The sequence below is a fragment of the Amblyraja radiata genome, chromosome 1, assembly GCF_010909765.2.
Source record: "Amblyraja radiata isolate CabotCenter1 chromosome 1, sAmbRad1.1.pri, whole genome shotgun sequence".
Taxonomy (NCBI): Eukaryota; Metazoa; Chordata; class Chondrichthyes; order Rajiformes; family Rajidae; genus Amblyraja; species Amblyraja radiata.
In genome coordinates this window covers 20,623,000-20,638,186 of record NC_045956.1, presented here as the reverse complement: position 1 = coordinate 20,638,186, position 15,187 = coordinate 20,623,000, and the positions used below count along the sequence as shown (strand labels likewise).

Sequence of the window (15,187 nt, the reverse complement as noted above, 5' to 3'; positions counted from 1 at the left end):
TGAGCGCATTCAATCAACCCCTCTACATTTGGAGGCCAGCAACCCTTTGCACATTCAGCATAGCAGATGTTATTTATCAACATTAGTTTTAACTGCACTTTTCATTCATATAACACTTTACAAAATCAAGTATATAGCGCAAAAGAATTTCTAGAGCCGTTTGATGATTTTTTTTAAGCCTTTGGACGGGTTTCAGTATCACAATCACAAATCTTGTATCTATAGTGCTTCAGGAACTCTAGTTCAACAATTTATGACTCCAAAAGACATTGTTAGCTATATATTTTACAAAGATTCACTGCAAAACAAGTTTCTCAATTTGAATTGTTTTAATAAGTTCCTTGGATAGATTTTACAAGAGTTGTTGATGTTCCAAATAAAATCTAATGTCCATCTTTTCTTCTTTATTTGACGGAAGCACAGATAGTTTTGCCCACTTTGTTCCTTAAGAGAGACTGGGTTTTGCATTTCAAATGAAAATTAAGGTCATTACAGCGCTATATACAGAATAAATATGCAGATAATTGATTATTCCGTGGCCAAGAATCAAGAATAACATACAGAAATATTTGTAACTTTTACAATTCTAGTTTCTGCTACATTAGCTGATACGCGTGAGTTTTTAACATTTAAGTTAAAATTAAATAAATATCACTGTGTGACAAGTTCAGGTGATTCAATTCTGTTTTGTTCTTAATTGAATGCTATAGAATTGTTGAGCATGGATTTTTAATCGAAAAATGAGTCCAATTTCCTAGGCAACTGATTTTGTTGTCTTGTATTGAACTTTATATGAATCCAATTATTCTGGTTAAATGATCATCATTTATCAGCTTGGTTAGTAACTGACCGACACCAAGTGAAAATATGTTAACTGTAGGTCAGCATATTTTCTCACTATTTTGCCTTTGCAATGAAGACAAGTAAAATTGGATTGAACTAAAATACAGCTACAATTATTTTATGGACAAAATCAACAACTGAGTAGCAGTTCTGGTTAAAATGATCTTTGGAATAGTAGCTTCCATATACAGCACCAACCTGAACAGTGCAATGATATGGCTGTGCTTTTAACCACATCTACCCATTTCCCTTTTTTGCAAAGTACTGTAAATCATGAGAATCCAAAAAGCTAAATTCTTAAATAAGTTTGGTACAAAATAGATACATTCAATGTGATATAAAAAGAAGCTTAAGCCACATTAGCCTAAATGAGAAGACTTTTTAAAATGTACACATTTTCAGCCAATTCCATCAGAAAAGTCCATCAAAGTAAGTCCTCAATCTCATCAAATTCTGTATTTCCCAATGCATTCCTCACTGGGATACACATGATAGGACTTTGTGTCTGAAGTCATAGAGGGACAGTTCTCTTTACAAATTGTACGTAGAAGAGAAGTTTAATGCTCAGAGAACATGATGTCACTTGAGGATGAAACGGCACGAAACAAGTAGAGTTTCTTGGAGTTTTCAGCAACATTTCTCGGAGTATTGTAACTCACAAAGTTAATGAAGTAAACAATAAGCGACTCCAGATGAGCTGTTTTACCTGAAAATATTTTCTGAACTTTTACTGGATTCAGAACTGGAACAGTGAACTAATTACATTTTTATCTTTCCAAAGGCGAAAGAGAGAAAAGGAACCTGATGTGCAATGCAAGAGCCATTTTCTTTGCTATCATCCAGCAATTCAATCTTCATTTGGTTGACGGACTCTTCCCCTGTATAAATATTTTGCAGTTCCATTCATAAGCAGGAGAACTGATTTTACCCAAGATCCATTAACAAGCTAGGAAGTGGAAAAATCCCAAAAAACTGAGATGACTGTGATTTCTAAGAAAGATAACGCACAAAGGGCCCCATTGCTCTAAGGTTTAATTCTCTGTAAGGTAAATGCTTTTAAAGACCAAACTGATTTAACCTCCTGTTGTTCCTTTACATGCACAGCCACATTCTTCATGGTGCTCCAATCCAACGTCTGCAAGAGATTTCTGTAGTGGTTTCCCAGGGCTCCTGTATCGTAGCTGAAGAACCTGAAAGAGTTATGGACCATTATTATTAAATCTCTGCGTAGGATGAAGGGACTTTACTTTACTTATGATTAAATTTTATTAGATACCTTATAAATCTTCCTATTCCAGCATACCAATACAAACTGAAAATGACACCCAGACTATACACCTGTTCATTAAAATTACTTACTTACGAAGAGAATACTGCTCCAAAAAAACCATTTAAAGTTATTTTCATTTTTTTTTAAGTGATCTTGGAATTAGTGCAACATTGGCTATCTTCTCTTCTGGTCATCTGGAAACTCAATTAACCTGATTAAATGAAATGTGTTGCACTCTCAGGGTCTGACACCTGGCAGGCTACAGGAATTTCAGGTGATTCAATTTTGTTTTGTTCTTAATTGAATGCTATAGAATTGTTGAGCATGGATTTTTAATCGAAAAATGAGTCCAATTTCCTAGGCAACTGATTTTGTTGTCTTGTATTGAACTTTATATGAATCCAATTATTCTGGTTAAATGATCATAATTTATCAGCTTGGTTAGTAACTGACTGACACCAAGCGAAAATATGTCAACTGTAGGTCAGCATATTTTCTCACTATTTTGCCTTTGCAATGAAGACAAGTAAAATTGGATTGAACTAAAATACAGCTACAATTATTTTATGGACAAAATCAACAACTGAGTAGCAGTTCTGGTTAAAATGATCTTTGGAATAGTAGCTTCCATATACAGCACCAACCTGAACAGTGCAATGATATGGCTGTGCTTTTAACCGCATCTACCCATTTCCCTTTTTTGCAAAGTACTGTAAATCATGAGAATCCAAAAATCTAAATTCTTAAATAAGTTTGGTACAAAATAGATACATTCAATGTGATACAAAAAGAAGCTTAAGCAGTAAAAATGCAGTAAAAACAAATAAAAATATGTTAAGTGTAATGGAGATGCAGTAGTTCTCAGCATTCTCATTATACAAGTAAAGAGATTTTAAGGTTTTAATAGGGAATGCATCACTGTTTTTACAGCTGATGCTCTCAACTGGACATCACACACAAGTAATTGAAAACTTGATTTCATTAGAAAATTGCTCACTAGTTAATTTCTCTGCATCTTTGTTGATTTCCATCACACCTACATTCTTGTATGGGATACACTGGTCAACAAATCAATGCCCAATAGCCTTGGAACTGGGATACTGATTTTACATCTTTGCCTCAATGTTTCAGCAAACTCTTCTCTACTTCCCATCAGCAATGTGTGATTCTTTTCTTCTGCTTCTCTTTTCTCAACCTCTTCCAATCACCTTATCCCCAGTTCATAAAATCATGTGATAGGAGCAGAACTAGGCCATTCAGCCCATCAAGTTTACTCCGCCATTCAATCACGGCTGATCTATCACTCACTCCCAACGTTATTCTCCTGCCTTCTCTCCATCACCCCTGACACCCATACTAATCAAGAATCCATCTATCTATGCATTAAAACTATCCATTGACTTGGCCTCCACAGCCTTCTGTGACAAAGAATTCAACAGATGCACAACCCTCTGACAAAATAAATTCTTCCTCATCTCCTTCCTAAAGGGATATCTTTTAATTCTGAGGTTATGACCTTTAGTCCTAGACTTTCCCACCAGTGGATGCATCCTCTCCACATCTACTCTGTCCAAGCCTTTCACTATTCGGTACATTTCAATGAGGTCCCCTCTCATTCTTCTAAACTCCAGCGAGTATAGACCCAGTGCCTAAAAACGCTCATCATATGTTCCCTGCCCTATTTATGATTTAATCTCTCTCTCTGTTGATATGGTATGAATATTTGGACCACCATCCCCTCCCCTTGCACCGCCCCTCCCCGCAACCATACTTTACTTGAAAAAGGTCTTTGGTCTTAAATTCCTCTCTGAATTGATTAATGAAATAAATATTCAATGTGTGTTTTGCACCATTTGGACAATTATTTCACTGCAGCATTATATTTACTTTTAATTAGTTATTTATATTTAGAGCATACGAATGTTGGGTTATTTGAATAAGCAGGTCATGCAGGTTAAGCAGGGAACAAAAATCATTCTACTTTTATGGATAGGATTTATGAAACTGCTGCAATATTGATCGATCTATTATAAATTTGTTGAATTTCAAAGGACAAGACCTTCTTGTATGTCTATGTGCTGAAATTGTAGCTTCTGAAGTATAGAAATCTGCATATTTGTCATGTGTAGGAAGATGCTGGTTTAAACCGAAGATAGACACAAAAAACCGGAGTAGCTCAGTGGGACAGGCAGCATCTCTGGAGACAAGGGTCTCGACCTGAAACGTCACCCATTCCTTCGCTCCAGAGATGCTGCCTGTCCCGCTGAGTTACTCCAGCCTTTTGCCTGCATCTTTGTCATGTTTCCTCGTAAAGTTCAAAACTGCCTTATTGAACAGCTGCAGTGCAATTTTATTACACTAAAGCATTTATTTGAAAATAATCATCTAACCCGTCATACCTCATGGTATTTTTTTGATACTTTAATGGGGGCACACTGACAATCGTGGCAACCTAGTGAGCAGCAAGCACAGTTGCCTCCACAGCGCTTCACCAGTAGACAGCCCGGCCAGTAGATAGTATCAGTCCGCTTCAGTTCCTCTCGCAGAGACACTGATGTGTTACGTGGCGTGCAGCTGTAGAGTCTCACCTCCTCTTTCAGCAAGTTCAGATCCACTGCAATCATAAGAATGGGGAAAATGATATTAATTCCCCTGTGGAATATTGAAGATTATAATGGTTTGGCACATTAAGTGCCCGGTTCATCCGTGGAAATACCCAAATTCCAACCAAATGCTATATCTCTATTATTTACTTGGTTAACCACATTATATAAAAGTAAAATACAGCAGATGTGGGAAATCTGAAATAAAACAGAACCGTTTTGAAGTGCGCCGCTGCCTGATCTGTACAATGTATCCAATATTCTCTGTTTTCTTACTGCATCTCATTTTATGCTGCATTTTGATTAATGCTGGGGAAAGGAATAAGATGATATGTTGATAGAAAGGATCGAAAGCTGCAGGAGAATAAATGGAGATATTACGTTATCTGAATATTTGTTCCTATACTATAAATTCTATGTAAAAGGTATTAAAAGTTAGTGGCGGCGCCTAACGGCAGCGGCTCGACTACAGTCGTCTGTCTTTTTTTATTTTTGTCTTGTTAAATGTATGTCTTGAGTTAGTTTTATTTATTTTTTTAGCTGTGTATATGTGGGGGGTGGTGGGGGGGCTGTGGGGAAACCGTTTAAATCTCTTCCCTGTGCGGGGACCCGACTATTCCTTGTCGGGTCTCGGATGTCGTTGGGCCTAACATCGTGGAGCCGCTGGCGACCTCCAGCCGGGACTAACCTGGGGGCTCCAGTTGCAGAGCCTGCGGAACTGACATCGCGGAGCTGGCCAACTTCGGAGCGGGAAGAGCTGCGGTGGCGTGCGGCTGCGACCCGACTTTTGGAGTTCGGAGGCACCGGCCGCAGACCCGGTGGACGGGAACATCGGGAGCTCGCAGGTCCCTGGTGGGAGACGGCTTTTCCGAGCTCCGCAACGGCGATTTCTCCCGCTGGAATCGCGGGTTTAAAGGACATGGAGCCGGGGCCTAACATCGCCCGGCGTGGTTTAAACGGCCTCAGGACTTACCATCGCCCGCGGGGGCTTTAACATCAGAGCCCCAGTTCGCCTCGACACTGCAGTGGGACTGCTGGACCACGGGAGAAGGAACAAAGGGAAGAGATAAAGACTTTGCCTTCCATCACAGTGAGGAGATGTTAGAGACTCACTGTGATGGATGTTTATGTAAAACTGTGTTAAGTGTGGGTCTTGGATTGTGTTGTAATGTTAAACTGTAGAAATGATATTTCGTTCAAACCTAGGTTTGAATGACAATAAATTGCATTCTATTCTAATCTAAAATAAAGTTCAGGTCCTTTTGGACAATCTACCGTCAGCATATTAAGGAAGTTTCAAATCATATTTTCTGAAATTGTTCTGTTCAGATTAACAACTTATATACATTAAATTAACAACTAAAGGGCCTGTCCCACAAGCATGCGACTCCATGCGGCAAGCGCGACCTAAAGGGCCGGTCCCACCAGCATGCGCCTGCATGAGGCAAGCGCGACCAAACCAGAAACGGTGGCCGCGCGGAACTCGAGTGAGTGACATGAAGTTCGAGCGAAGTCCGCAGGAAGTTTGGGCGTGACGTACGGCGTCGAGGCGGCTGTGGGCCGGCAGGCCGTTGCCGCGCAGAATTTTTGAACACGGTCAGTTTTTCGGAGCCCTGCGCGATGTCGGGACCAGCTCCACACAACTCCATACGGCTCCGGCGATCGAAGTGGGACCGGCCCAGCGAGGCCGTACGGCTCAAGCGACCACGTTAGGTCGCGCTTGCCGCATGCAGGCGTATACTGGTGGGACCGGCCGTTTAGGTCGCTCTTGCCGCATGGATTCGCATGCTCGTGGGACAGGCCCTTAAGAGTACTCCATTTGTATTAGTTACTAAACAATTCATTAATCAGCATTTTTTGAAAACATGATTTGAAATGTCATTTAAAATCTGAATCCATTTCATTTAAAGTCCACTTTTCATGAAGAAAACTTATTTATGACCAGTCATCTATTGAAAAAGTGGACATTTGTAATCAGGAACTTTGTTTTGCATGTTATGAGTTCATCATGACATGTTAATAGGCTGACAAATTGTTTGTTAATTTAAAGCAGTGAAAGGCAAAGTGAATCTTTATCAATTTTGAGGCCCAAGATCAAAGGTCAGGAGATGCACATAGCAGACCCAATCGATATAAATAATGAGAGAATGCTTGCAAATACAAGGTAAATGAATTAAAGGAAGACCCATTTAGAAGACAGCAGTTGCCTCAGATTCATGCTGGGGAAATAGGTGAGGTCTTATCCCCTTTCACAGACATATGAGCAGGCTGTGCTGTTCAATGAAGATCAACTTCATTGTAAGTAGCCTGCCTTGAATATACAAATCATTTCACTCCAATAACATGTCAAAAACTATATGCTCGACCTGAGTCTTTGATCATTTCTTTCCCTCTGTAGATGCTGCTTGCCCTGCTGTGTTCCTTCAGCAGTTTGTTTTTTTGCATCAGATTCCAACAGCTGCAGTCTCTTGTGTTTCCAACTCCATATGCTGTTTGATCTCACTGTGCATGCTTGGTGGTCACCATGTGTAGTATGGAGACTTGGGTCAACTTTGTTAAAGTGTGCTATCTATACACAAAAGCTCATCTGCATTGGTTTAGTGCACAGATTTGAGAGAAATGTTTGCCCTTATATAAGAAATATGTCATTGTAAAGTTTAAAAAAGTGCTTTTTTATATCAAAAATATTATTGCATTATGTGATCTTAAACATTTATGATCTAGCAGCTGTCATTACTTGTTTAACTGATAGTTGATTAAGTGGAGGCATTTGAAAGTTTTCACATGAGTCATTTTGTCTGAGGTAAATATATTACAATGAACTTTGATGAAATTTATTACTTGATAATCAAGATTTAATGTGTAGAAGGGAAACTTTATATAAATCTTAGAGGAATTCAGGTCGTGAGCTGGAGCTGTAGCTTTTGAGAATAAACAATTCAGTTTTTTGTTGATGAAGAGGAGGCAACATTAAGGGACAATGAAGTCAATGCATTTGATGTAATCTACTGAGATTTTTTGATAGTCAAAGGTTTTTGATAATCAAAGATGTAAAATGTAGGCTCCAAGAAGCTTGGAAAAATTGGAACTAAAATTGATTGATGATATGAAGCAATGGTTAATAGGTGTTTTAACGACATGACGTTTGTTACCTGTGGACATACAGTACTCCGTCTCTTGCTTTCTATTTTATATGTATAAAGAATGTAGATCTCAATATTAAAGGTAAAGCAATAAATGGCAAGGTCACTTATCATGAGGAAGAAATATCTACACTACAGATTACAATTGTCTGGTCAATTGGTCACGGAATAAGAAGAGCAAGACCTCTCTGATGGTTAGCAGGAAACTATGAGGAACTGCAAAGAATTGCTGCAAATACTGGAATTGCTGCAACCAATAGCCCCTCTGGTATTCATCAATATGACCATGATCTTCAGAGAGAGTGGAGCCCTCATGAGAGCAGAGTCAAAGATCTCTCTGCAGTGTTTCATGACATCTTGAAAAACATGATCCTGGAATGTATTGCACATCAGAGAGGTGTGAGGAGGAACTCTGTGGCAGTAGTTTCTTTGTACTTGGGCATGCCTTTGCAATACACTGTTCATGCCCCCAGAATGACCATACAGACAGCTCTGGTAAATACTGCCAATGGTGCCACCCACAGATTGAATATCTCAGCAGGTAAGCACTACAGAAAACAGTCACTCTTAACTTAAGTGCAACTTAAGGACTTTGGAAAATATTTGAGCAGCCTGTACTAAGTTATGAATCTGCCCCATTAAATCTCCCAATGTCAGCAGACTATCCATTTAAATTGCAATAAATGCCACAGAATGGTATGATGGGTTCCTAATGGTATTGTGATTGTTCAACTTTAGTTTAGTTTAGAGATAAAGTGCGGAAACGGGCCCTTCCGTCCACAGAGTTCGCACTGACCAGCGATCCCCGCACACTAACACTATCCTACACACACTAGGGGCAATTTGCATTTATAACAAGCCAAACCTGTATGTCTTTGGAGTGTGGGAGGAAACTGTATATCTCGGAGAAAACCTATGCAGATCACGGGGAGAACATACAAACTCCGTACAGACAGCACCAGTAGTCAGGATTGAACCCGGGTCTCAGGCGTTGCATTCACTGTAAGGCAGCAACTCTACCGCTGCACCACCGTGCCGCTCAATAAAAAAAATAGCTCCATAAAGTTTCAAATTAAACTGTACTCCTAATTCCCGATCTCTGGACCATTGACTCAGTAGAAGTGTGCTCATGTCTGATCTCTCTGCGTGAATCAGTTCTACTCCTAATGTTAACTGCGTGTATGTATAATCCATGTACGTATTGTAGATTCCCTATGACGAAAGGTAAAAAATCAATCACAATCTTATTGAATGGTTGAGCATGCACAATGTTTTAGTGTCTGGTTCCAATTTTAGACAATGGTTCCTTGTGGGCGGTGGGCGGCGCGACTCTCGTCAGCAGCGGCCTCTGCAGTCCGTCTGTGTTTTATTATTTTTTGTCTCGTTTTTATGTAGTTTTTGTTATTTTTTTTGTTGGGGTATGTGTGGGGGGGTGGGGGTAACTTTAAAACCTTTCCCCTGCACGGGAGACCCGACCTTTTCTTTGTCGGGTCTCCGTTGTCGTTGGGGCTGCAACGTGGAGCGGCCTCCAACAGGAACGACCTGGGGTTCCAGCTGCGGAGCTGCCGACTACTCACCGTCACGGGGCTGGCCGAGTCCGGAGCGGGTGGAGCTGTGGTGGAGCGCTGCTGCCACCCAACCTCCGGAGTTTCGGAGGCTGCAACTGCGGGTTTGGCGGACGGCGGGATCGGGAGCCCGCAGGTCCCTGCTGGGTGACCGCTTTTCGGGGCTTCCGCAACGGCGACTTCTCCCGCCCGAGTTGCGGGGTTGAAGAGCACCTGAGCGGGGCCTTACACCATCGCCCCGCGCGGCTTGGAATGGCCGCGGGACTTTGCGAGAGCACGCCGGGGGCTCTAACACCAAGACCCGGTGCGCGACCTTGCATCACCCGGCGTGGCTTTAATGGCCGCGGGACAATCGCCATCGCCAGCCGGGGGCTTTGACTTTGACTCTGACTCTGACATCGGGGGGGAGAGTGCAGTGGAGAGATAAGTTTTTTTTTGCCTTCCATCACAACGATGTGATGGATGTTTGTGTAAACTGTGTTGTGTCTCGGGTCTTATTGTTTTGTAATGTATGGCTGCAGAAACGACATTTCGTTTGGACCTCAAGGGGTCCAAATGACAAAAAATTGAATTGAATTGTATTGTATTGTATTGTTTTAGACTGCTCAAGCAGCATAAATATTTATCTATATCTATCCTATCAGTTCCCCTTGAAAACATAAACCAAATCAACCATTTGACCTCTTGGGAATACAATGCAAAAACAGTAATCACACTCCTTGCAAATTAATTCTTGGAGTTCTAGTGTTATTTTGATAAATCTATGGTGCATTCCATTCAAGGTCAGTAATCTAGAAATTAGATTAATTAGTGCCTGCTTTTTTTTAATGAGCAAATGGTGCATCAAATTGATTTAACCTGGGAAGGTTGCAGAACAATCATTCCCAGGTGACCCTGCAACAATTGGGAAATCTGGCATTATTCTTAATCAATTGCACACCAAATTACTTTGTAAATCATACACTTCATGGTCTCTTCTTTACCGACACAAATTGGAACTTTTGGGTGCAACCGATAATCTTTACTGGACACGAACTATTAATTAGGAGCACCTAATTAATTAGACGTCAAGGGTTATGGGGAGAAGGCAGGAGAACGGGGTTAGGAGGGAGAGATAGTTCAGCCATGATTGAATGGTGGAGTAGACTTGATGTCCCGAATTGCCTATTTCTGCTCCCATCACTTATGACCTTGTGACCTTACATGTGTAATTTGTACGCTGGATCTCGGTTTCTGCTCATCACTGCTTGCTCCATCATTGCTTAATTGTAGCTTTCTTATGCAATTCGCTTCAGAGTGCCTGTTGCAGTCTCTGGCTTATTGCTCACCGCACACTTGCAGTGGCAAGAAGCCACTCACAGCGCAAGAGTTGATCATGACAGACAGTCCTGTCGGGAGGTACCCACGCCGACAGAAGATCAAAGTGTGTGCCCTCCACCAAATATTCCCTCCCTTCCATGACTGCCTTTCCTGCAGCTGCTCTATGTCGGCCCCGGGAGAGTGCCTTTATGGTCTATCTTTCCGAGGGCGCCACAAAGACATGAAAGTTGGGACTTTTTCCTGTAGCTCCCATTGGAAATAAGTCAGATCTCATTCTCATGTTAGCTTGTTGGCCAATTTCACATTTTGTGGGTGGATCCAATTTGACAGTGGAGCTGCAGGTGGGTTCCCACATAGAAAATTGTGATGTAGGTCTAAATAGATGAAATACAGCACTGTGGAGGTGTGTGATTTTGTGCTAAAGTGGGAACTATGCTCTTCCTCAGGGAAGCAGAAAACCCCCAACTGCACCATAACTGATGCACATAAAGCACAAATTAACATCAAAACCTGAAGGACACTCCCCATGTCAACCTTAGAAGAAACTGCGTAAAAGGCTGCCTCTGTGTGGGTAGCCAAACTCCCAACCGACTGGCTTCCCACACCATTGAAATATGTGGATGATTAATGAGAGAGAGATTGCATCAAGCACCTCTGAAATATATGATATAAAACATCAGTAATGAGGAATGACGGGGTTTCAAATATCCTTAGCATTAACGCTGCCAGACGCATTGTATATGACATCAGTGTCGGAATGACATGCTTTAATTGCCGGCTCAGTGACAATCCCGGGGCGATATGCTCCCAGCTTTTCATGTCTGTTCAATCAAGGATTTAAAAATACCCCAAAAGCTCTAAACTATATCAGAATGGGAGACAACATGCAGTGTATGACTTGTGATGTCAGTAATAACCCCACTCTCACCATCGACGGCACCACTGTCTCCCCATCTCCCCAGGCCCGCAACCTTGGCGTGATCTTTGATTCCACCCTCTCCCTTGAGCCTCACATCCGCCATGTCATTAAAACCTCCTTCTTTCATCTCCGCAACATCGCCAAACTCAGACCCTCTCTCACACCGCCCGCTGCTGAAAGACTCATCCATGCCTTCATCTCCTCCCGTCTGGACTACTGCAACTCACTTCTCCTTGGCATGAGCTCCACCTACATCAACCGACTCCAACTGGTCCAGAACGCAGCCGCCCGACTCATCACCCATACCAAATCCTGGCATCACATCACTCCAGTCCTCAAACAACTTCACTGGCTTCCCATCTCCCACCGGATCACCTACAAAATCCTGATCCTCACCTACAAAGCCCTCCACCATCTGCCCCCCCCCCCATATCTCATTGACCTCCTCTCCCCCTACCAACCCTCACGGTCCCTCAGATCCACATCAGCCGGTCTCCTCTCCATCCACAAGTCCAACCTCCGCAGTTTTGGGGACAGAACCTTCTCCAGGGCAGCTCCCAGGCTCTGGAACTCCCTCCCCCAACTGATCCGCAATTCCGTGTCCTTCACCATCTTCCAGTTCCGCCTCGAGACCCATCTCTTCACCTCTGCCTATCCTTAGCCCCACGTCCCCGTCCCTTTTCATCTGTGCATTAATTGCCTCATACTGTGTTTTGTATTGAATTCTGTCTTTACTTTGTGTACTAGTCATGTCTCTACTATTTATTTCATTCCCCTTACATGTTTTTCCTCTACCTGCTCAACTTTTGTAAGGTGTCCTTGAGACTCTTGAAAGGCGCCCATAAATAAAATGTATTATTATTATTTATTAGTAGGTGTAGAACTGACTCTGAGATCAGTCAGAAGAAGGGTCCTGACCCAAAATGTTTTCTGTCCATTTCCTCTACAGATGCAGCTTTGACTAAGTTGCTAAGTTATTCCAACATTTGTGTTTTGATGATAAAGAGTTAATTGTGCTTTTGTTGTGACCACTGCCCAGTCCATCACCGGCTTTGTGAGTCCATCACCGGCTTTGACCTCCCCACCGTCGAAGGGATCTATCGTAGTCGCTGCCTCAAAAAGGCAGCCAAAATCATCAAGGACCCACAACATCCTGGCCACACACTCATTTCACCATTGCCATCAGGAAGACGGTACAGGAGCCTGAAAACTGTAACGTCCAGGTTCAGGAACAGCTTCTTCCCTACAGCTATTAAACACAACAACAAATCAACTCCGAACTCTGAACTGCAAAAGACTAGATTATTGCACTATGTTTTTTATTGAACATTTTCTTCTTTTTTTCTCTTCCCCCATTATATTCTATGTTTACATATTCACCCATTCTGTGTGCTGCAGCTAGTAAGAATTTCATTGTCCCATCCGGGACATATGACAATAAAACGCTCTTGACTCTTGTCTCATGACTTGGTGAATGGCTTTGAACCAATTTTACAATGCTTATAATTTCTCCAGGAAATGAATGGTAACTAGGATTAGATTATTATTTTATCCATAATTTACAATCCATTTCATAGGCCATCCTTTCCGAGATGTGATGCCCAAAACCAGTCACAAAATGCCAGGTATGATTTAACCAGGGAAGTGGCATTATTCCTATTCACTGGCACTTCAGTCCTTAAGATACAAAGAGCAGAGTTCCAAAAACTTTGGTTATTTTTTGCTCATCTCCATGTGATTTTCAATAATTTATGTGGATGTGCTCTTCCATGTTTTTGAAAAGCCATCGCTTTTCATTTTTAACTGCATCTTTATATTTTTCTACATTGGGGTCTGTTTAACAGTTTGGTTTCTTTTTCACTAAGTTATTTTCATCCATGTTACTCACATCTTTTTGTCATCAGCCTAGTAGGATACATTTTTTTAACGCCTTTACATTATCTAATATCCACTCTTTCCTAATTTTCATTTAAATAATGCCACTTTTCTATGCTGCAGGACCCACCTTGCTCTTGATAATAGAATTTATTGTTCCCTTCCAAAGTTATTTTCATTATGCATTTTTTTTTAACTCTGACTGCTTGTTCCTCCATTCTGCTGTTTTTGTTTGAATATCATGTAGTTGCTCTACTTACAATCACAAGTTCTGCACTAGATTTTTTCCCTTATCTCTTGGTTATCCATGGCCTTTTTCTATAAATCTGACACTTTTGCCTGATAGGGATATAAACGGTTTCGGCATCATAGCAGTTACTTTTTTGTGTTACGTATGCTGGTCTATTGTGGGTTCACCATTTAACATGTTGTCCAGTTTATTGTGGATATTTGCTGCCTTTTTACGAGGAAGCCAGCCGTATCCGTATCTAGAGTCTAAAGGGCCTGTCCCACTTAGGTGACTTTTAGGCGAGTGCAGATGATCGTCACATGATCGCCACATGGTAGCCACATGTTCACTGGTGGTCTCTGGTGAGTCTCCTGCATGGTCGAGAGAAGTTCCCACATTCTGGGAACTAGTCGCGGCCTCAGTATGGTCGCCGCAAATTCTTCAACATGTTGAAAAATTTTCTGACACCAGAAATTGTTCACCATGGAGATAATCGATAATCCTGTAGTCGTAGGTGCAGTTGTAGTGGGGTCGCCATGTAGTTGTAGGTAGTTGAGGTAGTCGTAGGTAGTTTTAGTTAATCGCCTTTGCTGACCAGTCATTTTCATTGGCTCATTGGGGAAAAAAACGTAAGCAGGAGTTTTCAGAACCAAGGATAACCGACCGGTAATGTTAAATGTCCGCCAAACTTCACAGCTGTGTATCTCTGGCTTATTAAAAGTTGTCTGGCTTCTTAAAAGTTGTCTCCACTCCTTCTCCACTCCTTCTTCCCCCTGCTCCCTGCTTCCCCCCCCACCTCTCCTCTTTTAAAGGACTTACCGCACACTGTGCTAGCCGTCTTAATTACAGCACCATCGTGGTGTGTGTCTGTATCACCTTGGCTTTGCACCGTGTGAATTTCAGACAGCGCTCCCCCCGCTTGCCCTGGCCCCCACCTTTGCTATGTGTTTCTGTGTGTCTTCCACTTTGACAGAACCCGGTTCCAGTTCCCAGTTTTTCAGGCAACTGCCGGCAACTTGACAGTCACCGGCAGTCCGCTGAAACATCGCCTAAGTGGGACAGGCCCATTAGATATTCCATTGAATGCTATTATATAAATGTTCACTCTTGTTTGGCAGTAAATTAAACTTGCATCATTACAAACTATTAAATCAAGTATGGACAGTATTTTATTAATTCTGGGCCATTTGATTACAGAAAATTATTCTAAAATAATCAAAACAACCACATTTTTGACATGTTTATTCAGATCTCTGAAGAAACTGAAAGCTCCCAAATCTTAAGAGCATTTTGATTTTCCTAGAAGTGAGTCCAATTCCTGCAGTTAAGCAAACTGCTATATCACAACTGCTGTCACAGATGGATGGGATTAAGTATTGTCATCTAGATAGTGGGAAATAACCATGGTTATATCAGTCCA

General features: G+C 41.7%; 1 protein-coding gene across 1 annotated transcript in view; it reads right to left on the bottom strand.

The window, feature by feature from the left end:
- Positions 1–310: 310 nt before the first annotated feature.
- Positions 311–15,187, bottom strand: part of pdgfc (platelet derived growth factor C) — a 116,163-nt gene continuing 101,286 nt past the window's right edge. The window contains exons 5-6 of the mRNA XM_033029474.1: positions 4,513–4,727; positions 311–2,033 (exon numbers count right to left, since the gene is read on the bottom strand). Coding sequence (XP_032885365.1) covers positions 1,917–2,033; positions 4,513–4,727 — 332 coding nt within the window. The 3' untranslated portion in view covers positions 311–1,916. The remainder of the gene's footprint in view (positions 2,034–4,512; positions 4,728–15,187) is intronic.